Genomic DNA, 23794 nt, shown 5'->3' with positions numbered 1-23794 from the left:
AAGATTGCATACATGATATACTCATTTTTTATATGTGTGTGGTTGAACATTTTCTATATTATCTAAATTTTATCAAATGCCTTGATAAAACTTACTTTTCAATTTAATTATTAAATTTTTTTCTTAAAGTATATAAATCAGTATCTAATTTTGACATTAGAATATTTAGAAATACTAAACATAGTTTTTTTCTTGCATTAAAGCGCTTTGGTCTTTCAGTGTTTATTTTTTTCATTAAGATATATCATTTAGAAGGATATTACCTAGTGACTTGTTTTATGTCATTATAATATTCAGAAAGTGTTATAAACTCTGTTTTAAATACTATGTAAGACATTGCTTTTCCTATAAAGATATATTATTAGTTTTGAAAAAGATTAGTTTTTTTTATTCATTTGCAATGACTTCTTTTGGTTAGCAATAATAGAATACTAATATTAAATTTTTATGAATATCTTATCTTTGAGTATTTTTCTGATGCTTTAAGGGTTTTAAAAGAGAAGACAGGTCAATTCTGCCCAATGTTCATATATGTCAGAACTGCATTTTTCCTTCATTGCACTACCTAACAACTTTCTGAATGGTCTTTATAACAAAGATCAAGGGTAAGGTATAAAATATCTGGAGAAAATTTGTTCCGTCTTCAATATTTCATCAGGTGGTCTATGAGAATTTAGTAATTTTCCATATTGACCAAAATGTTTATTGGCATGCTAAAATTGCTAGCAAAGAATGAACTGCCATATTTTTTGTGTATTTTGAAATAGTGAAAAAAGCCTATATCTCTCTTATTGGATAGATACAGAATTTTTTTTGCAGATTATCCCATTCAAGCAACGGGCACCTTGGTTGTCAGCAATTTTTATGTTTTAATCAGTTTTCATCAATAAGGGACTTTTTTGCAGTTATTTATCGTTATCCCTGAAATTATTTCTTTTTCTTTTGCGTATTTGTTCATATAAACTTTCATTTATATATAGTACAAACTAGTGTTATCTATGTACTTTAACTTTATGAACAAATAACAGTTACATTTGTTTATTTGATCCATATGATTGAAAACACTTTAAATACTAGAGCAGCAACTCAATAACTAAAATATGAGCTTGAAGCTTTATATCATACCTAGACAGCTTTCACAAAAACAACTTTAAAACTTGTTTCACTGCATACATATCTGATCACACTAATAAAGGCCACTCATTGTATTAAACCCATTTTTTAATAGGGCCAAACTGTTTTGAATGTATAGGAATGATGTCACTTTATCTGGCATTATGATTATTTGGTCAGAAAAGGTAACACCACTTCTATTAGTTAACTTAACTATTAGACCTGACAGTGCATTATCATGGATAGCAATGTGAGGAAATTTACAATAACAGTTCTAAAGTAAGTACATCTTGCAAACAAATTGAAATTATTATTTTTTCATCAAACATTACTTTCCTTATTAATTGCAAAAATTTTATTATAATTTTTACCAATATGGGTTTGGTTTTCTTTTGATTGCAAATTGGTTCTTAATTGCTAGTCATTTTTGGGTTGGTTTGACCACATTAAAGGCCCTGGCTTTTGATTCTTGACTAATGTGAATTTTGCTCAGCTACTAAAATTTTTATATGTATGTGTATAATTTTTTATTTTGTGGTCATGTCCTTTTAATTTTGCATTTCTAAGTATTTTGCAAAGTGCAAAAAAAGGTTTTAAGAGGAAACTAGGACAGTTTAAAATTTCAATTACATATTGAGCAAAGAAAGTCTTTAGGTCCTTTTCATGTTTGTTTGTTTGAATGTGTGTTTTTGGACATTCTTTGTAAATTTGTTCATAAATCTATCATAGTTGTAAACAGACATCCTTTGAGGATTTATTAAATTTCCATTAACGTATACCTCAATCCTTGCACTAAAGGTCAGTTTTTTTTGTTAAAAGTAAATTATAAGCCAAAAGTTTGAATTACAGTGCATCTGGATTATGTTTTCTCAGATGGATAACTGTATTGGACTTTATATCTTTGATATCATAGTTTTGTATAAGTATATGAATTCTAGATCTTATAAATTGTTGATTTTAGCATGGTTGTGGAGCATCAGCATTGTAATAACTATGCTTGGGAATACCTTTATTTCTTTTTTTTTTGTAAAGCATACTAAGCTGATTGATAACCACAAAAAAAGGATAAATTCAAAACACATTACATAACTATTGGATATAAAACCTGACTGCATGTAGGTTACTTATCATAATTTTATGTAACAGGTCTCATTTAGGTAGATGATAGATCCTAGTTAAAAAATCTTACCCTTTTAGAACAATCACTATCAGCAACAAATCAAAGAAATCAGATATAAATAGTTCCTAACACAAAATAACATTATATTAGGGTGAATATTAGAATTGAATATAGACTGAATTTACATCTAGGATGAATAGTTAATGCAGAACAAGATTGATAGATAGATAATCCTCTCTTGCAAAGTGTGAACTTTGAACTATTTGCACCATTCACAATTTGGTCTGCAATTGGAAGAAACCTGACTATTATGAGCTAATGGTTTGAGAATATTTAATTTCAAACAAAAAATGTAATCCAACTGTAAGCATTAGAGAATGAGATGGGATCTTTAAATATTTAGTTTTACTTGTGTCATTTCTTACTGAAATGCATCAATCTAGCCCATTGTGATATTTGGTATGCAACAGAGAAGGTGTAAGAGAAAGGAAGGAGTTAATAAGAGAAGATAGAGGAAAGAAAGCGTACAAATACTTCATTCTGTTTTATACTTTCTCGTTCTCATCCACTTTCATGCCTAAAAGTTTTTGCTAACAGTAATTTTTAAAAGCGAAGCTTTTCTATAATTAGGGTCGGTCCGTCCGTCCGTCCGTCCGTAACGGATAGCTTTTTTCGTTAATTTAGGCATGTTAGAATTGTTCTATTGATTTCAAATTTTGCATGGTGATTCCTTTAGTAGTTAGGTACGATTTAGAAAGCGTAGCAACTTTATAATCATTACCAAAATTTCCGTACGTCCATTTTAAACATGTTGATTTTTTTACTTTTTTAACAACAAATTTTTATGTGATCTAATCACCCGATTGATCTGATTTTTGGTATATTGATTCCTGGGACAACAAAGTATAATGTTATAAGCGAAGCAACTCTATTATCAAGTCCTAAATATGTAAGTATGTCCCTAAACATTATCCTGTATAAAGCAGTTTTTCAACAAATTAACTTACAATTTTGCTTCCACTCTTATACATCTATATTCTGATTATTCAGTTCTGACACTATATAAGTGTTCATGTCCGTTTGTCCTACCGTTTCAGTGCTTCGCTTTTATGGATGTTGTCATCCTTGTTTATGAAAGATCCATTAGTAGAATTATTTATATACTTGACTCTTATGATACTTACACTATATTAGTGTGCATATCAAATTATTCTACTCATAATATAATAATACTTTCATTGGTGCTGCCTTTATTCTGAGTAACAATTATTTCATTTTATTGTTAAAAAACCCTAATTCAAAACTTTACACTGTGCAATATTACTTGTATTAAAACATTTTCTACTTCCTTTTTGTAATTTATTTATTGTCTCTTTTTTTAAAATGAATACTTTATGCTGTGCAGTATTTATTGTATTGTAATGTTTATGTGCAATATTCATTGTATTGTAATGTTGAAACACCTCCTTTCTATACTTTCTGTTGTGCAATATGTATTGTGCAAAACTTGTGTGTTGCTCAAGTCTACCAGGAAAATCCAGGTATTTGTGCAAAATTGTAAACATATACTCTGAACTTTTTGGAACAATATTAGTGAATATGGTCTCTAGTCTTTAGAAAATTTGTTACTCTCTTCGCCTTTAACATTTTTTAAGAATTTCACATGCCAATGATGTTTTTTTTTTTTGATAAAGGGTTATAATATCATTCATGATTTCCACCAAAAGTATAAAAAATATTTATAATTTAGTTTTAAGAACTGGCCAAACAGTTTTGTGTTTTAAGTAAAGGACTTAGCAGGTTTATCACTGCACATTTTTAATGCAAATAAGTTGTCTTGTAAAAGGCTACAGGGAAAATAAAGGAATTAATGCAAAAATTTGCAATATTTTATAATCATATTTTGAAAGACAACGATTATTTATTATGTCTGTCTATAAAACTGTAATTGGCAGGGTTTTTACAACTCTGAATTAAAGAATCATTCTATTTTAAAATTTGTAACTAGAATTTTTAGACGGACGGACAGACGGACGGACATTTGGAATTATAGAGTAGCTTCGCTACTAAAAATATTAAATTAGCTTCAATCACATTTTGGCTGTTTCTAGGCAATGTTTAACAACTTTAAACTATTGTGGTTGGTTTGTCAGTTATCCCTACCAGGAAAACGAATGCTAATTTCCAGAACTGTGGCCCTTCTATGGCCGGGTGTCCGAGATAAATCAGGCAGGGAGGGGACATGGGACTGTAAATTACACTGGTACCAAAAGTTTTATAATCATGTGATCTTCTTTGTTGGCTCAAAAACTTTAAGAATTTTGATTGAATTTTGATTGAATTTTGATTGGTTTGTTTCAAACTAGTAATGAACAAACTTTTCAACTATTTTTGTTTTATCATTATTTGTGATGTATATCAATTTGTCGTCTTTGTCATATCCCTTAACATCCCTGGAGAAATTTGAATAGCATTTAAAGGTTACAAGGATAAGTCAATAAAAGATAATCCAATCAGAAATCCAATCCTAGGTAGCTGGATATGGAAATTATGTTTTTGTGATTAATTTAAGAAAAAAGTGTAAATAAGCTTTCTAATAAATTAATTACTAAAGAAATAACTTTTAGCAATGTAGAAAGGCGCCTAGCACTCTTTCTTTACATTTTTGAATTTATGTATAATATTGAAATGGTCCAATGGATTTTAAACTCTTATCAAAGGTAAGTTTGTCTTTTTAATCATGATATTTCAGAAGGTAAACTGTAAGGGATATTTGTTTTTTTGTTGAGAGCTTTAATTTCTTGATTGGAAACTTTTAAACTAATATGTAGAAAAAAGAGGAGATTTTTTTTAACTCAGTAAATTTAGAATTTTAAATAAATGTAATGTATATATTTTAGATGTAATTCTAAAAGTAAAATTTTCAAAGTAGTAAGAACATTTCAAGCTTCATAAACTTTAAATTTTAGAGGATTTACTTTACAGAATTCTTTCAAAACTACTGAAACTTTTTTCTAGATATTCTCTATTAATTATTGCTGTAAATATATCAACACTAGGGTCATTCTATCATTAACATGTCTGGTTAGGTTTTTAAATGAATTTTAGAATATATTTTGAACTTTAAGGCTTTAAAAGTTACATTATAAGGAAAATAGCAAAATAGTTGACAAATAACAATAGAAAATATTTATTTACTATTTTTATGTTTGCTGTTTTGCCTTAAATCCAACATTTTTTGGTTTATTTCTGTTTATTCATACATAAATGTAAGTTTCACATGAACATTTATGTTTGCAAAATCTAAATATTTTATAAAATATGAGTATATAAAATGAGACAAAAAACAGATGGAGATCTAGATGGACATATGGATAGATACATACCTAGGCGATGATTAGGGGTTATATGTATAGATAGATAGATATAACCCAATAGATAGATATACATATGTACAGATGGATAGACATATACACAGGAAGATAGATAGATACATACCTAGGGGATGAACAGGGGGAAGAGTAGGGAGAATAGGGTAGGTTGGGGTAGATAGGTCTGGCTCCATTATCCCCAGCAGTCTGGCGTTGCTCCTAAAATTTGGTATCATTTTAGTTAGGGAAAACTAATTTATTAGATTGACAAAATACAAAAGGATACAAGGGTCGGTCTTAGGTTGGTTTCATGCTATTTTTCATCACTAGAAGCTAGGAGCGAAAAAACAAGTATATTATAAAATTGTAAGTTGTTTGGATCTATGTTAGCTAAGAACTCACAAACGGCTTGGCCAATCGTTATTAATTTCAATGTAAATTTCATATTGATCAAGTGTAGATTTTTGGCTATTTTTGAACGGGTTTCATAATCCCCTTCTCTAAAAATCAAAAATAAACTCTTCCTTTAAAAAAACATGTAGGGGCGAAGTCACTAGTAGATTAATAAGAAAATGAAGCTATATTTTTTGCTTATGGAATGATTCTAAAAAATATAATATTGCTTTATTGATATTTCATATATGTCTTTCTGTAAAATTTTGTACTATTAAATCTTTTAACTGTTTAAATTCTGTTTATTTTATATATTTATATATAATTCGTCTGTCTATCTATCTCTATATCTGTATGTCTATCTGTCTATCTATCTTTTTATCTATCTTTCTATCAATCTATCTATCTATCTCTGTACCTCCTCAGCAATGCTGTGACTCTGAATAAGTTTCCTGAGCTGACTGGAGCATTTAGCTGGGACAGGTAGAGCACCAGTTGTGTTCACCAGTTGACCGCTGCCGGCAGCTGCACCAGCTCCTACATCAACAAGAGAGTTAATTATCAAGGATCTTAAGGGATAAGACAATGGTAGGTAAATTGAAAGACATCCCCAATAATGATAAACAAAGTTACCCTGTCTTTAAATTATTGGTTGAAAGTTTGGACACTATTAGTTTGGAACCAAACCATCAACATTCAGTACTAGTACCCAAAGTTTTCAGCCAAGGAATAAGGTTGTGGTAAAACTTTATTTATTTACAATCTAATATCCCCTCCCTCCATGGTTAATTATAGCTTTGAAGGTCTGTCCTTCAATTATACAATTGAGTTTAAGGGACTTCTATGAGTAGAAACGTTGTTGAATTTGTCGGATTAGCATCTCATATTTCCTGTATAGATTCTCTTTACTTATACAATCTTTTTTTGCATGCAGACAAGAAATTTCTTGTGAATATTCCCCAAGTAATAGAGCATCTATTCCATAAGTCACTTTGTCCGTCCTTACCTTTAGTTGGTCCTCCAGGTACAAGTTGTGGAGTGTTGGTGGGAGTCGTGCTAGTCTGAAATGGGGCTAACGGAGGAACTCGGGGAGGGCCTGAACATTTGATACATTTCAAATTTAGAAAATTTTAAATAATAGAGATAAAATGATGAAAACTCTTGCTGTAGGTTATTCCTGGACTTTAGATTACTTTTATACCTAAAGTTTTGAAACAAATTTTCTTATTAGTTGGCTTATAAACTTTAAGTACTTTATGAATTTTTAAGTTTAATTTGTTTATAATATCGCCTTAATGTCCATTGTCGTATTCCATGAAATATCCAAGTTAAAAGAAGCATGCCAGGAAATATAAAAAAAAAGAAAAATGTACAGCCATACAAACCCAATATAACATCTGATTTTTTTTCTAGTACTCTACAAAAAAATGAAAATCGATCTAATGAAAAATAGCCAAGCTACGCAAAAATTCATACATGAAGACATACATATATACATCCTACTACTTTTGAAGCTATAACCTTAAAACATTTTTTTTGTTATTGGTACATTTTTCTTAAACTTTCTGTATGAATGGGCGTGGGGGGTGGACTGGGTAAATCTAACCGCCCACATAAAAATACTCAGGCTGTAAAGGTAATCTTAATAGATCTAGAATTATTAGAATATAATAAAGGGCGTTATCTTCTTGTTTTTTTCCTAATTTGAAATGTTTTAGAATTTTTGATTAATTTTTATATTGGTTAATATTTGGTTAATTTTTTCGTTAATTATAAATTTTTTTAAAAACTTGATACCTGAGTTGAGCCTTGGTGGAGGAATAGGTGGTGGTGGGTTTCTACCCGCTCCAAGAGGGCTGCCACATCTGACTCCTCCGCTAAAAGGTTGAGGGCTAAAAAATGTAAGAAATAGTTAACATTTTTAAACAACATTTTAATCTTACCAAGCTGTACTACACGATATTGTATTAATTAAAGAGATTAAATAAATAAATCAAGTAAACTTGATTTAAATTCTTCATTCTGAATTTTAACTATATGTAGTAAACTGGTAACTGTAATATGACTGACGTACATAAATTCGCAAAAAAAGACCCTTTTTACGCGAGTTTTCTCTAGCCATGCGCTTCCTATTACTTAGTCTTTACTACTTAGTACTTACATTCTAAGCAACATAGTTCTATTATAAAAAACAATTATACATTTATTATATAAAGAAGAAAGGTTTTTTTTATCTGTAGATTAATATTCCAATTAAGTTCTCCCTTAAAAAATATAATAATTACCTGGAAATCCTAGAATCTCTGTCAGTGTCCCCGCCACTGCCGCTCTGCCCATCACAGAAGGAGGAGGAGGAGGAAAGAGGAGGTGGAGTGGGCGAGGGGGAGGTGCAGAGGGGGGAGGGCACACGGTGCTGGAAGTGCGCGGGTGGCGGCAGGTTGCCGATAGTGGGGGAGGAGAGGGGGGTGGGACCATTCTGGGGGATGTGTCGACCGCCAGCTGATGGTGGAGAGTCAACACAGTTCTGTACCTTGACAAAATATCAATATTAACATTAATAGAATATCCAGCAATGCACATGTAAATCCCCAATGTTGAAAAACAAAATTACTCTGTCTTCTTCTATAGTTATGACACTACTTGCAGGATCCAACCAATCAACCATTTTCATAAAAGTTTCCAAAGTTTCCTAGCAAACGAATGAGATAGCATGTATAAAAGCTTTGGTTACCATTTTAATTTACAGTCCAACGTTCTTTCCCCCTTAGAATAACAATGTATGGTAGATATTGATTTCCAGTATTAACACTAACAGCTTGTGCTACCAGGCCATTTTTGTGAGATGGGAGTTTATTGAAAACCAAAAAGCTTTTCTTTTGGTATTAACGGTGGAGAAAATTATCCTCGTTTTTTATTTAAAGAAATAACAGAGATGAAATATTGAGAAGCAAAAATTATTGCTGGCTCAAACAATTTGAAATTTTTCAGAAATAGAGATATGGATTGGATACCGAAGAAAATCTATTCTGCCATTAAAAATTCTTCAAAGATTCTACAAAGTCAAGACTGATAATAAAGGCAAATTTATTAGGATTTCAATAAAATATACAATTTCTATAAAACTAAACCTTGCCGGGCTAAAACCATGCAGAGCTAACATATACCCAACCTAACCTAACCTGGCTAAACACAAAGTTGATTACTTTTACAGTAAGAGAGTTGAACGATTAACTATATGATTGATTAGAAATATTAGATAGAAATATTTTAAAAAAATTTTCCTTAAAGCTTAACCTATATCTGTTATATACTTTTTCCAACAATTTTCCTTTTATTCCATTTTAAACCTAAATTTTGTCTTTCAATCTATAGTTTAAATTTCTGTCTATCTATTAGTATTCTGTAGATAACAATTAGTGGTTGAAACGTTTGGACATTAAACTTAATGGGATAATTAAAATTCTATAAAAGTTCCCAAAGTTGTTAAGCCGATCAATTTATCTATCTGTCTATCAGTCAGTCTCTTTTTGACTGTCTGTCATAACCTGTATAATGTCTAGATGTTTGTCTGTACTTCTGTCCTTCATTCCTTTGCTCTGTCTGTCTATCTATCTGAAAGTCTTTAAGTATGGTTGTCTGTCAAAACTTGTTTGACAGATTAATGTAGTAGACTTATTTTCTTCGAAAAATTCATGGTTATTGTCTGTCTATCTGTCTGAATTTCCATCTATCTATAACTAAGTCTGTTTGTCTGTAACTAGTTTTCAACAAATAGTCAGAGGTTTCTATATGTCTGTCTCTTTATCTTCTTTTCTTACCATGAGATAGTGAAATGTTTCTTTATGTCTGTCTATCTGTTCTTTTTCCTTATGTCTGTTTTTCTGTTTATATGTCTATCTGTCCGTCTGTCTGTTTATACGTATATATGTCTGTCTACCTGTCCGTTTGTCTGTCTGTCTGACCGTCTGTCTGTCCCTCTATCTGTCCGCCTGTCTATTTTTTGTATATATGTCTGTCTACCTGTCCGTATGTCTGTCTGTCAGTAATTACCTGTTTGACAGGTGAATGTATAGGGCTCCTTTTCTTTTCATCGGACAGTGAGAGGTTCTTGGTTTCTTCGATTACAGAGATAAAACTGGTTCGTGTCACCATGGCATTCTGCAATTTAAAAGAATAATTCATTTTTATCTAGAACACCTGTCATTAATTAGGTTCTATGCACAATAAATGTACAAGTATAATGTATATGTAATGTATAATCTAGAAAACTTCCTGGGTCTAGTGGATGAGACTATTTTTGTCTGCTAGCAAATTACTTTCTTCTTTTTTTGTAGTTCATGCCCCCTCTATACTTTTACTTCAATCTAGCACTACCACAGGTCACATTAGAAATGTTTAAAATTTATAAAAAATCTCCAAAGAAATGACAACTTGACATTTAAATAGGGCTAATTGGTATTAAGAATCAATTTAAAATGAAATCCTAGCTGCTCCTTCTTGCAAGATATTGTAGGGTATCTTGGTACTAAGAAACAAATATATACATAATTTGGTTTGTCATTTAAGATTGGTTGAACGGATAACCTTAACAGAAAAAAATTGCTACACCTTTCAAAATGTAAGGTTTATTTTCTATTTCTAAGCACTATTTAGATACTTTCTCAATAATATTTAAAAGTAAATATTCTACTTCAAAATTATTCTGTAATATGTTTGAAGTATTTTTTTTAGCATTTATCAAATCATCTCAATTTTTCTACCTATCTATATTTACCTTTAAGTTATGTATATCATAATCATCACCTCCCATCACGACTCCATTACTCAGATCTTAACAAAAAATAAAAAATATATTAATAAGGGAGTTACAGACAATTTTATTGCATGACAGAAAGACAGACAGTCAGACAGATAAATAGAGAGAAAGAGAGAGTGTGTGAGAGAGAGAAAGAGAAAGAGAGAGAGAGAGAGAGAGAGAGAGAGAGAGAGAGAGAGAGAGAGAGAGAGAGAGAGAGAGAGAGAGAGAGAGAGAGAGAGAGAGAGAGAGAGAGAGAGAGAGAGAGAGAGAGAGAGAGAGAGAGAGAGAGAGAGAGAGAGAGAGAGAGAGAGAGAGAGAGAGAGAGAGAGAGAGAGAGAGAGAGAGAGAGAGAGAGAGAGAGAAGATAACCAGAAATATAAAGTAGTTTGGCATACCCACAAACAGATAAAGACAGACTTATTGATATGTAAACAGACACTTCGACAGATACTGAAACAGAAAGACAGAGAGTTAAATACTGTATTCCAACAGCAACCAATAAGAATATTAAACAATCAATTGGAAGTCTTGGTTCTGTGGTAATAATGACGTATTCTGTACTGCAGTTGCTCCTGTCTGCCTGCTTCTCTTAGTTTAGTCTTGTGTTATATGTTACAGTGTATGGACCTTAGTCCTCTAATATTTTCTAAAATATAGATTTTGTTACTAGAAAGAAATCCTCACAAAAAAAACGAAAAAAATCAAGAAACACACTTTGTAAATCTTTAAGATCTAAAATATGGCTTTGTTTGATGGTTGTTAATTGATACCTAAAATAAATTTGATGACGATGTGATGTATCTTTTTAACAGAGAACTGTCGCATTCAATAGACAAACAAAACAGTTAAATTTACTTTAAGTTTTATTACAAATTATGATTAATAAAATATAGATAGAAAATGGGTAAATAAGAAATCACAATAAAATAAAGTCTGATAACCAATCAGACTTAATCCACAATATTTGAACAGCAAGCTGGAGTAGTCTCTGTGTCAAATCACAACAGAACACATGGTATAAATTTGATGCATTTTTTAACAGAGAACGAGAATATAAAACCCAGAGAAAGATATTTAAAAATTTTTGTTTTATATTAAAACTGGAAAGGATTCTTTATTGAATAAAAAAACTAAATTGTATTTTTTTGAAAGAAGTTGTATCAACTTTTTTTTTTATAGCTAGCCGGTCCTTTTAGTAAGTAGTAGATGTAAAATTTTTCATAGAATTCAGATATGCAATCGGTTTTTTGTAGACCTCTTATTTTTTAAGAAATTTAAGTTTAAAAAAAAAAAAATAAGTCGATTTTAAGGTACTAAAATGCAACAAAAAAAAGAAAGAAAATGGCCATTATGAACAAAAATAGTAAGATCTTCAATTTGACACCTTACTTTTTCAATTCTGTCAGGTAATTATTGAAAAAATCGATTTTTTTAAACCCACGAGAATAAAAACTTTGAACTCAATTTTATCATTTCACAAGTAAAAAAATATGGGTTCATATATACCTTTAGAATCAGAAAAATATTACGAATCCATTGTAAGCAAAATTGAAAAAAAAAGTTTACAATATAGTATATAAACTACAATAAAAGGAATTATATGAAAATATCATATTATATTGTACAGGCAACGTCTTAACTTTTGAATTGGGTATAAAAATGGGAAGGGGGTATAGAGGGGGTAAAGAGGGGGTAAAAAAGGGAAGACAATAGTGTTGCCAGAACAAAAAATACAATTGGCCATTTTTATATTTTTTTATTTTTTTACTTTTTTTCAATTTTGCTTACAATGGATTCGTAATATTTTTCTGATTCTAAAGGTATATATGAACCCATGTTTTTTATGTCTGTTTGAGAAAATATTTAGGTCTAAAGTTTTTATTAAACCGAGGTTAAAAAAATAGATTTTTTCAATAATTACTCAACAGAAATTTAAAAGTAAGGTGTCAAATTAAAGATCTTACTATTTTTGTTCTTACTGGCCATTTTCTTCTTTTATTTTGTTGCGTTTTAGTACCTTAAAACCGACTTAATTATTTTTTAAAAAAACTTAAATTACTTAAAAAATAAGAGGTCTACAAAAAAAAACGATTGCATATCTGAATTCTATGAAAAATTTTACATCTACTACTTACTAAAAGAACCGGCTAGCCATAAAAAAAAAAAAATTGATACACCTTCTTTCATAACAATAAGTAAAAGAATACATTTTTTATGTTTAGAGCAACGTTTTTCTATATTATGGTTTTGTCCGTCCTTAAGTCACACATTTTCTTGTTGTTCTTTCAAAACAATACATGAAGATTCCTACAACAATATGGACTGCATAATAATTATTAACAAAAAGTCTGTGCATCATTTTTAAACCAGCAACTTTTTATATTAAACTTTAATCTTTAAATATACAATTTCATTTTTAGATTGATGATCCGTATGGTAATAAGGCATGATTTTTATAAATACGCTATTAAAGAAATGTATGTCCATATTAAGTATTTCATTTTTTGAAAATTTTTACTTCAAATGTTGAGATTCTTAAAATATTCTACATAATCTTTCATGATACTCTGTTATGGAAATTGTCATCCTGTATTATTTATTATGAAACATTGTTTTAAATTTGTTTATCAGTTAGGGAGTTGAATCCATTTTTATAGAAGCAGAAATATAATCTATGATTATGGTTTGGACCCTCTAAAACTGTAATCTACCTTTCCACTTTCCCCTCTCTTGGTGAAGATATCTTCAACGCCGATACGATTTTTGAAATGTAAGATTCTACTTTCCCTTCTCTTGGTGAAGATATCTTCAACGCCGATACGATTTTTGAAATGTAAGATTCCACTTTCCCCTCTCTTGGTGAAGATATCTTCAACGCCGATACGATTTTTGAAATTTAAGATTCCACTTTTGCCTCTCTTGGTGAAGATATCTTTAACAAGAGAGACAAAAGTGGAATCTTATATTTCAAAAATCGTATCGGCGTTGAAGATATCTTCACCAAGAGAGGGGAAAGTGGAAGGGTAGATTACAGTTTTAGAGGGTCCAAACCATAATCATAAATTATATTTCTGCTTCTATAAAAATGGATTCAACTCCCTAACTGTTTATTTTATTGTGTTATATAACTTCAATAAAGAACATAAAACAAAATATGATCAAAAGGGAGGTTTATTTTCAAAAATGGAAAGACACGAATTTTTTTTTAATAAGTATGAATTTTTTAATATCTAGTTTTTTTTACTCTTTGGTCTAATATTATCAATGATTTTTGATTGTTGTGAAAAAATTATGTTTTTGTGAAATACATCTTATATAATAAAGCAGTGCGTTCTTTTGTCTGTAGCTTTAGATTTACTATACTTCTCAAGATAATGGTTTCAGGCTATTTTATTTTAAGATTGATTCTTGGGATGGTTTTATGCTATTTGAAGGAGCAAATCATTTACATTTAATCATAGACAGGCAAATATAACGATATCCTGATTTTTTTATATTAATATTATAAAACTTTCTTGATTATTTGTGTGTGTGTGAGTTTTTTTATATATCAAATCAGAACTTTTTTATGTTAGTTAGATGGTGATTTTCCACAAAGTGCATTAAATCAACCTCCCCCCCCAAGCCTCATCTTGAAAATAAGTTAGTGGGGAGAGGGGGGAGATTTATTCCCCTATTCCTAACCTAATCTGACCTAAAGAATTAATATTATTTTCAAATTATCTAAAAAATAGGGGGGGGGGGGGGTTGGGTGTTAGTGCTAGACAAATTTGCCAGTAAGGTTTATTAATACACAAGGAAAACCCTTTCAATAACTTTTCACCAACAAGATTAGTTACATTGAAAACTTATGACCTTGTAATATGAAAGACGGACATACAAATCCCATTGAACGTCTTGAAATCATTTTCTGATAAGGAAAAACAAATTTAAAATCTTTTGAAAATTGCCAATATATGCAAAATTTCAATTAGAACTACTCTCAATGCGACAAACTTTTTGAAGATAAGATATCATATTTTAAACTAAGTATGCCGTTTTTCCAAAAGTTTTAAAATGGAATGTCATTTATTGGTTTTATAAAATCAGTTTATAAACAATAAAGGGCATCAATTGTTAATTTATAGGTTAAAATTAATAAAAAGTAAACTATAAACAAATTGTAGAGTATCTGTGCGTTTAAAAATGAAATATTGTCCTTTATTATTAGCTTATTGGTGATACAAAAGAAGGTTATTGGTTCATATTGTGAGCCCTATTGATTCCAGTAATGGTTCTTCCCAGGAAAAGTAAGAGGTAAGACAATAGAAGATGAATTAATTTACATCCCCGGTGTTGGTAAACAAAATTCCCCCCTCTGTAATTTAAAATTGTTAATAAAAATTAGTTGACAATAATAGTCAAAATGCAACCAATGTTATTAAGCCAAGCTTATAAAACTTGGGGTACAAGAATGATTTAAGTTGCAATGTCTCCTCCCTCCCCGATTCAGGGAAAGATAAACAAATAATACATTTTATACAAATGCTGTTGAAATTTTGTCTTTAATATTAATATTTGACCCTTCCTTGCTTCTCTGATATCATTAGACCTTTATTCATAGAAATATTTTTATTTTATTTTCTATATATAATTAACTAGCATTTTCATAACTTCATATAGAAATTTTAAATTATACATGTATACTATGCAGGCCTAGCTATTCTAACAATCAATTCTACAAAAAATCACGAAACCTTTGGAATTAAGGTGGGGGAGTATGTCTTGTTTTTTCATGTAACTGAAGAGGGATGGGAAAGAAGGGGGGGAAAGGGGAAGGGGGTTGTGGGGAAATTTACCTTAAGAATTGTTAGTCAGAATAACATTCCCTTTTCCCTGCATGTATGTTTTTTATTTCAGTAAATTGTTTATTATACACACGAGCTTCGCTTGATGTTGTCATCCTTGTTTTTTCCCAGTGATTAATTGGGTAATTTCTAGTCATGTCCAGTTTCTTATCTTAAATTACATTACTCACCATCCAAGGGTATAATATTCTAAGCAGGGAGGGGACATTTGATGTTTATGATGTCCCCAAGGTTTTGCAATAACGTTTTCTCATTCGTTCGCCCTACAACTTGGGGGACTTTTTTATTTTTATTGGTTGGTTCATTCAGTTGAGTGTCCAGACGTTTCAACCGTTAATTGAAATCTACAGATGAGTTATCAGTGTTAATCATACATCAATAAATCGGCCACTAGCGGCTTCGCCCCTAGCCTCTAGGGGCTTTGCCCCAAGAGGTATAATTACATCTTTTATTACCTGGAGATCCTCCACTCCACCACTATTCTGAATAATAAAAAAATAGCGGGGGGATTTTTTGTTTTTTTTGGGGGTTAGGGGGTGTCCCATATTTAGCAACGTCCCTAAAGGCAATAGAAGGAGGAGGGGGGGGGGGTTAATTTTAGTTTAAAGACAGACAGACAGACTTTATGTTACTTTTATTTAAGGATAACAAAAACGTCACTTGAATAGAGCTGATGAAGGAATATAAATAGCATAAAACCATCCCAAGACTTTAATATCCAAAATCAAATAGCCTGAAACCATCCTGGTAGATATGTAAAGCTTCACTAAAATGTAAAAACTCAATATGGTCCAAAGTTATCGAGGGCTTAACGTACAGAAAGCTTTCTTCTTCATATAATAGTACTATGAGAATATATGCGTTGTTTGTAGTTTTACGTATACAATGGACAAACAATAAAAACAAGGATGACAACATCCTAAAGTAACGAAGCCCAAAGAGCAAATGTTCAGTTGAGAAAAAGGATGCTGTCTAAAATGGTGCAAAAAATGGGGACAAATTTCAAATTGTTTTGGCGTGTGACGTCATACCCCCATCTCTTTTCTAGGGGGTTTCTTTCCTCCTTCCCTTTTCTTTCCCCTCACCTCACTTGTGACGTAAATAAACAGCCCCGTCAAATCAATTTGAAATTTGTCCCCATTTTTTGCACCATTTTAGACAGCATCTACGTGCAATGGGCAAATGTCATGGGATTCTTCATTGAAAATTTCAGCTGTCTATCTTGAATAGCAACTAAGAAAATCACATTTCCCCCCATAGCGTTATGGACGGACAAAGTGAGTTTTAGAGTACCTTCGCTAATAGAAATACGTTGTTTTCACAGAAACAAATTGAATAAACTCTACAAACACTAAAAGCGAGAAAATATACAAATTCAATTCTTTTTTTCCACTTGTACTTCATAAAAAAAAACTAAGAACGATATTATATTTAATAGTAGAAATGCGCGCGAATCGCGACAAATTTTTTTTTTGATTTTTTAGTTTTTTGGGAGGGTAATTACCCTCTCTTAAATGGTTGGGGGTAAATTTTACATGGTGGGGCTAAAATGAAAAATAGTTTGGGGGCTGGTGGCGGGGGGTTGGGGGTAATCACCATTTTACACCCCCCCCCCCCCCTTGGACGTCCATGGGGGTTTTGTTGGAATTAGATTTTTTGGAAATGTCAAAAAAATCATAGACCGACTGATTGGCTACTGTGGCATACAAATATTTTGGAAAACTTTGCAGGGGGAGAAAGTCACTCAAAAATTAGCCACGTGTCGTCATAAAAATGAGGGACTATCCATCTCTTTTTAGGGGGTTTTCTTTCCCACTTCTCATCTCAATTCCCTAATGACGTCACGTGGCTGATTTTAAAGGGGCTTTCTCCCCCAACAAAACTTTGGATATTGACACCCTTGCTTGCATTACATAACTTTTTAAAGCTTTATATAAATATAGTACCAGCCGAAAAAATGGATTAAGATATTACTTTTCTTGATATTAAAGGTTCCAAGGCCTGCAAATATCTAAAATATACTTAATCTATACGTTTTTTTGATGCTAAAGGTTCAAAGCCTTGCAAATATCCAAAGCATGCTTTAGATTTCTTTGTGTATCTTGATGTTAAAGGTTCAAAGCCTAGCAAATATCTAAAACATACTTTAAATATCTATGCGTTTTTTTGATGTTAAAGGTTGAAAGCCTTGCAAATATCTAAAACATACTTAAAATATCAAAAGAATGCTTTAAATATCTTTGTGTTTCTTGATGTTAAAGGTTTAAATCCTAGCAAATATAACAAGTACCATTATAAGACATTTTAAAGAATACTTTTCAATGCTCGCGAGACTTTATTTTTTTACTCCCACCACATAACTAAACTTTTTTCTACTAAAGTAATTGAATAACTTTTTTCTTTAGTAGTTGAACAAAATCTTATTTGGTTTCCATTTGCTATTTGATTTTAAAGAAAAATCCACCACAAAAAAAGAAAAGATTTGACAGCGGAGGAAAATGATAGTTTTTTCATGGCTTAATTGTAGCTGGTAATAGACTGAAACCTAGCCCATAACATATACAAAGCTGACAGATCAGTCAGATTACATGAATCCAGCTACTTGAAAAACCATTTTTTTAAATTCACACCAGGAATATAAAGGGATATGACAATGGCAGATAAAATGATGTAAATCCCCAATGATGATAAACAAAATTATCCCTTCCGTTGTTTAAAAGTGGTTGAAACGTTTAGGCACTGAAATCAATGAACCATATAATCAAAATACAACAGAAGTTGTTAAGTCAAAGTTCTTATAAAACTTTGGGGAATGTGTAATAAACAGTCCAATCTTTATCAAGGATGGAGGGGACATTGGACTGTTTATTACACATTCCCCAAAGTTTTATAAGAACTTTGACTTATAATATGTCTAAAATATGTCTAGCATCGTATTATATCCAGCTTTCTACGAATATAGAAATGTACAATCATAAGATTAAAACCAGTTTTAATCTCATAATTGTACATTCTATATCCGCGGAAAGCCGTTTATAATACGATGTAAAAAGTAACTATTATCATTTGATACCTTAAAAACTTTGGATACTTTTGTTAGTGTAGGGATCAGGGATATGAAAATGAAAGATAAACTCTACCTGTAGATGTTATTATAATAGCTGGTAGCCGCATTATAACATTATTTTTTATACTCTTAAAAAATCTTTATTTTTTAATTATTTACATGTTAGATAACAAAAACACATATCCGGCTGCGCCCCTACTAAAGATACTTTGTATTTAGATGGGTAGGTAAAAAGTAAAAACTAACCTAAAACCGCCTATGACTTCAAAAAAGCCTAAAAAACATTGTATAATACAAGGATTAGGGATAAGGCAATGGACAATAAACATCCCCAATGAAGATTAGCAAAATTACCCCTTCTGAAGATTATAAATATTACTTAAAGTTTCAGTTCCAACAAATCAAAATTCAATAAAAGTACTCAAAGTTTTAGAGGCACCGAATAATATAGCAAAGTTTTAAAATTTTGGGTACCATTGTAATTTACACCCATTGTCCCCTCCCTCCCTCCCTTATATCTATAACACAAAGTAGCTTGATGTATGTCTGTCCGTCCGTCAGTCCATTAAGATCTCGGTAATCACTGAACCGATCGGATTCTACTCTTCAGGGAATATACCTAATGTTCCTGTGGTGGTTTTAGGCTATTTTCATGGGGGTGGGGACACCCCCAAACCCCCCCCCCCAAAAAAAAAATAACAAAAAAATCCCCCTCATGTTTTTAAAAATCATTTTGAAATTAGTGGTTGCATCTCCAATTTTTTTTTTAAAGTAACTCAAGGGGCAAAGCCCCTAGAGGCTAGGCGCGAAGCCGCAAGTAATAAGAATAAAGTAATATTTTTTTTCTACTGGCATTATATATTGTTTACGTGTCTAAATACCACAATGTCCATATGATCAAGTAAAATTGTACAGGGATATCTCAATTAAAAATAGATTTTCCAGTATAGCTTCATAACCGATTATTATCCGCTGGATTAGAACCGGTTCTCAGCCACACTGAAAAATCATGTATACCATCGTATTACAGACAAGTATCAAAATAAAAATCCTAAATTCAATACCTGTTTTAATGTTATGATTTTTCATTTCAATATTCGCGGAAAGCTGTCTATAATGCAATGCGATTAATAACTAAACCCTACTTTTTTTCTGATATAAAACAAATGAAAATTATGTTTTCTTTAAATCTAATACATGAAAAACCTGATTCAAAAATGTTTTTATTCTTTTTATTGATAAAATTTGCAATTTCGCAGAAACACTTAAATACCAAAGCCTAGATATCATGAATAAATAAGATTCACAGTGTTTTTATAAAAATGCGCATTTTTTGGACTACAAAAATTGGTGCATTCACTCAAAGTGACTAGCGATCACAGCATCCTTATTTTGGAAAAAAATATATAAATGAGAGGAAGGGATAAGTTTTTTTTTCTATATATACTTAACTCCTAATCCAACAATTCCTACCAGTTACCTAAAATAACCTAACAAAACCTGACAAAAAAATATAAAAAAATGAATAACAACCACCAACTTATATTCAATTTATTTCTAAATATGCGGGGAGGGGGATGTCGAGGATTCTGTGCTCTACTAGGCTTTTCAAGGAAACCACCGAAACAATAAAGTTATAGATATCTTATCAATAAGTAAATAATTCAAATTACAGGGGACTCAAGATACAAGAAGCAACCAAATAACAATATTTGCTATATTAGACTATCTAATGGATTGAAAGAACGCCTACATAATATAAATTTCTAATAATAAGAACGTAAAAAGAATAATATTTCCAGAGTATGTCTACAGAACAGATTAATATCTGATAGATTGGAACCTGTTCTTAGCCATACTAAAATATCATGTTTAGCATCGTATTGCAGACAGTTATCTACGAATAATAAAATAAAAAAAAAACATAAAAGTGATACCAGTTTCGGCCCAACGAGCCAGACAAAACTGGTTTCAATATTATCATATTTCATTTTAATACCTGGGGAAAGCTGTCCATAATACGACGATGCGATAAATAACAAGTCTTACTTAAATTAACAAAATTGTCCTTGTTGTATTAATAAGTAATACAGCCTGACGAGCAACATAATAACTACATTAAGTCCAGGGAGAGAGGGGACATTGGACTGTTTATTATATAGTCCCCAAAGTCTTATAATAACGTTTTCTTATTGGTTGGCTTAACAACCTTGGAGACTTTTATTGTAATTGATTGGTTGGATTATCAAGTTGAGTGTTCAAACGTTTTAACCACTAATTTTTATCTACAGATGGGATTACTTGATTGGGGATGTACTTCAATTTTTCGTCCATTGTCTTATCCCTTAAGATCCCTCCATTAAGCCACTTAAGAGATTAATATCCTGTATTATTAAAGTTAGGGGTCTTACGGGAGAAGACAATAGACGATAAATTGGAGTTCAGCACAACCCAAATGTTACTATTAGTGTTATAAATTTAACATTATATTCTAATCAATAAACATTAAACATCTAATTCACTAATTTATTTAGTTTAATTGAATTTATTACACTATAATAAAATCACTAATCGTTTAATAGATGTTATTACTTCAAAAGTAATCTTTAAACTAATTGATATCAAAGTGGAATCAAGCTGTTTTGGATAATTTTACTCGTCTTTCAGTAGAGGTGGGTTAGAAGTAATTATTTTAAGTAAAAAATAGCTTGAAACCATATCAAAGCTAGTAGCAACAATTATCCTACAAACATACAACAGGACAGATTGACTGACAGACGGACAGACATCCTGCTAATTTGTAGTACAGATTTGAATGTGAAGCAAATAATACTTAGCGCACTGAATTGGAATATCGCACACAATGATAACAACATCAACCCCTAGCTAACCCTCCCCTTTTACTCAGTTTAACTCAGAGATTAGTTACAGTGGCATTATAGGTACCGGTTCTACCCTATCCCTTATTCTCTTCCTCACTTTCAGATTGTAAGGGTGACGCAAATTTCTTCTTTATATTATAGAGAATTAGATAATCTAGCAAGCATCGCTTTTATCTTATAGAGAAAAATAGTAAATCAAACGGCAAAAACTGAGATCTGAAATTTGCGTCAACCTGCAAATATGACGCAAGACGCATGACCGCTACGTCCGTGGCATTACTTTAAACCCAATCAAAATTAACCCTTATGTAGAATAAAATTAGTGGTTGAAACCTTCCAACACTTAACTTAATGAGTCAACTAATCAAAATTCACTAAAGTCCTCAAAGTTGTTACGGCAACAAATAACGGCAACACTTGAATATTTGATATTATGAGTACAAAATAGAAATAGAAGAATAGAAGCATATTCTGAACCCTTTTTTCGTCAAATCTAAGAAGGAACATTTCTAGCAGACAAAAGTATTGTTTACTTTCGACTCAAGCTGATGTGGATTCTTAAGAAATTATAGACTCGCTACTCGATAGTGAGGCAAAATTATTTTTGTGAAAAATCATCCAAAAGCACATTAATAATCTACAAAAATTAAACAAAATCATATGTTAATAACCCTTTTAAGATTTTATTTAGTTTTTGTAAATTTTTTTATTCGATTTTGGAGGATTTTTCACAAAATAAATTTTGCCTCACCAGCGAGTAGCCAGCCTAACTTTTTTTTTAAGAATCCACCTCGTTACTAAGCTTTCAAATTTAAACGAAATTTTTGGGCAATTAATTCTGATTCCGCAAAGCTTTCTACTAAGAAAATATACTGTTTACAGCTGACTTTTATCTAAGTGTGAAATGAAAAAAACATGCATTTGTAACAAGATGTGTACAAAATTTTAACCAATTAAATTAAATGTATGTACCGATGCGATTCTCCTATTGGCTCAATCAGACATTCCCTCTCTTTCTTAGTACCTTTATTGAGTACAATTCTTAGGGTACATGTAACGCTCAGGAAGGGAGGGAGGGGACATTGGACTTTAAATTACACTGGTACCCAAATTTTTATATGGTAGAATACAAACATTGGGTACTTTATTGAGTAATTTAATTTTGATTGATTGGTTCCATATGATTAGTTTACAAACTTTCCAACAAATAATCTTAATCTAAATAAGGGGTAATTTTGTTTTTCATTATTGGGATACATATAGATTTATCGTCCATTATCTTATCCCTGTGCCTTGCTTTATTAATCAACGATGACAATAATGTTTTTCATTATTTTCTAGAATAATGATTCTAAGAATGATGATAGGTATAACAAGGATGACATCATCCATGAAAGCAAAGCTCTTTAACTGTTGGACAAACTGACATTAACACTAGAAGAGTGTCAGAACTTAATAGTCAGAATATAAATGTATAAGAGTCTAAGCAAAATTGTAAGTAAATTTCATGAAAAACTGCTTGATTCGGGATAGTGTTTATGGACATACATTTTTAGGACTTGATTATAGAGTTGCTTCGCCTATAATATTGTACTTTGTTGTCCTAGGAATCAGTATACCAAAAATCAAATCAATCGGATAATTAGATCACATAAAAATTAGTTGTTAAAAAAGTGAAAAAATCAACATGTTTAAAATGGACGTACGGACATTCTGGTAACGATTATAGAGTTGCTACGCTTTCTAAATTGTACCTAACTACTACTTGAATGGCCATGCAAAGTTAAAATCGATAGGAAAATTCTAACATGCCTAAATTAACGAAAAAAGCTACCCGTTCCGGACGGACGGACCGACTCTAATTATAGAAAAGCTTCGTTTTTAATAATATATTATACATATACAATGCACATACAGTAAAAAAATCATTTATTATTTCACAGGAAGTATAATTTTGACTGGTGGAAAACATGAAGAAAAGTTATCGCATTATTAAAATTCAATATTAGTTCCTGTTTTGTTGGCCCCGATGAGGGACTAAAGATCAATGCCAACAAATCCGGGAATAATTTAATTTAATTTAATATTTGTTTTAATATGTCTAAAGACCGGTTTTAGTCCAGCGGATATGAATAGCATTCAGAGCCATTCCAAAAAAAAGTTATGTATCGCACAATAATAATAAAATGTAACTGGCTTATAT

The 23794-nt window shown here is 31.0% G+C and overlaps 1 protein-coding gene across 6 annotated transcripts in view; it reads right to left on the bottom strand.

Moving 5' to 3' along the window:
- The window catches only part of LOC145306254 (calcium/calmodulin-dependent protein kinase kinase 1), a 93244-nt gene that overhangs the window by 18071 nt on the left and 51379 nt on the right, over positions 1 to 23794 (bottom strand). For 3 of the 6 annotated variants that reach the window (XM_080148320.1, XM_080148322.1, XM_080148324.1), the window contains exons 5-11: positions 10772 to 10827; positions 10048 to 10155; positions 8283 to 8527; positions 7795 to 7889; positions 7004 to 7093; positions 6416 to 6534; positions 5732 to 5823 (exon numbers count right to left, since the gene is read on the bottom strand). In XM_080148320.1, coding sequence (XP_080004446.1) covers positions 5732 to 5823; positions 6416 to 6534; positions 7004 to 7093; positions 7795 to 7889; positions 8283 to 8527; positions 10048 to 10155; positions 10772 to 10827 — 805 coding nt within the window. Of the gene's footprint in view, positions 1 to 5731; positions 5824 to 6415; positions 6535 to 7003; positions 7094 to 7794; positions 7890 to 8282; positions 8528 to 10047; positions 10156 to 10771; positions 10828 to 18782; positions 18845 to 23794 lie in introns of those variants that run through there. The other 3 variants (XM_080148323.1, XM_080148325.1, XM_080148321.1) reach the window with 2 other exon arrangements.

The sequence above is a fragment of the Acartia tonsa genome, chromosome 14 (genome assembly GCF_053477335.1).
Source record: "Acartia tonsa isolate MP-2025a chromosome 14, ASM5347733v1, whole genome shotgun sequence".
Classification (NCBI taxonomy): domain Eukaryota; kingdom Metazoa; phylum Arthropoda; class Copepoda; order Calanoida; family Acartiidae; genus Acartia; species Acartia tonsa.
The sequence above is the reverse complement of the archived record's forward strand: the minus strand, read 5'-3'. Positions and strand labels throughout refer to the sequence as shown.